At 38.1% G+C, this 1136-nt stretch overlaps 1 protein-coding gene across 1 annotated transcript; it reads left to right on the forward strand.

Moving 5' to 3' along the window:
• The first annotated feature begins 215 nt into the window (after positions 1-215).
• Positions 216-860, forward strand: LOC139850227 (protein NDR1-like). Its single transcript, XM_071839812.1, has one exon. The coding sequence runs from the start codon at positions 216-218 to the stop codon at positions 858-860; it is 645 nt and encodes a 214-aa protein (XP_071695913.1).
• Positions 861-1136: the final 276 nt, after the last annotated feature.

Raw genomic sequence — 1136 nt, forward strand, 5'->3', positions numbered from 1 at the left:
ATTTTGACGAAATGCCTAAGGAATTTCTCATAAGTCTAATCTAATCTAAAATCCTACTACGTATAACTTAAATTTCAACGAAAAGCCATATTCGGTTGTTCCCTGCCTAGCCTTTTTATATAAAGGCTTCAATTTCCATCTATCAATCAATCACTTCTCAATATATACCAAAAATAAATAGATATAAACATTTTCATTCTGTCCTCACAAGATATATGGGATATGTCATAAGATGCCGGTCCTTCATCATATTAGTGTTAGCGACCATTACAACAGTGATTGTTGTATGTGTGTATTACACCACCCCATCAGATCCTTCTTTTACCATCAATGATTTTTACGTCTCCGCTCTAAACTTATCAGACATTTCCTCCACTACCACCACCGCCAATCAGACCCTCTTCTTCGACTTGAAACTCCATAACAAGAATAAGGCCATGGGAGCTTTCTATGATCCAGTTCAAGTCACATTTTCTTACGTCCCCAATATCAAATTGACTTTCGTTGTAGCAGAATTCACCATACCCAAGTTTGACCAACATAGCCGCAGAAGCAAGCATGTGAGAGAAACCGTGACTACTCGTGGCATAGTCCCTTATAATAGGAATGTGACGTCATCTGTTTTTATTGTAGATGTGCTCACTAAAGTTGGGTTTACGTCACCTGCGTACCGTAAGAAGGGGACAGTTCATGTGGTAGCCAACGTGAGAGTCGGACAAAATGGACAGAAGGATACAAAGAAAGGCATTAAACTCTTTGATTCTGGTGCAGATGAATTTGGGCATGGGTATGGTGGTTTAAAGATGCAAATAGGATTATTGATCCTGTTGGAGGTTTTATTAAATTCTCGTGTAGGATAAAATAATCGATAGCCGGATAAATCACTGAATCGTGGTATCACTTTCCGAAAGTAATTATTCGACCCTTACTGCCTGGGTTACACGAATATCACTTTGGGATAAGACAGAGATTAGTTCTTGATATTGGCAGTAAACAAGAACTCTTTTGCATAAGAGTATTAAGGTGTTTGTGTATATTTTTTTTCTCATGAAGGATAGTCCTTATTTATAGGCACCCAAAAACAAGTATTATTCCACGATGGAGATGTTTCACCTACTCCACGATAGAGACGTTTC

This window comes from Rutidosis leptorrhynchoides, chromosome 5 (assembly GCF_046630445.1).
Source record: "Rutidosis leptorrhynchoides isolate AG116_Rl617_1_P2 chromosome 5, CSIRO_AGI_Rlap_v1, whole genome shotgun sequence".
Lineage (NCBI taxonomy): Eukaryota > Viridiplantae > Streptophyta > Magnoliopsida > Asterales > Asteraceae > Rutidosis > Rutidosis leptorrhynchoides.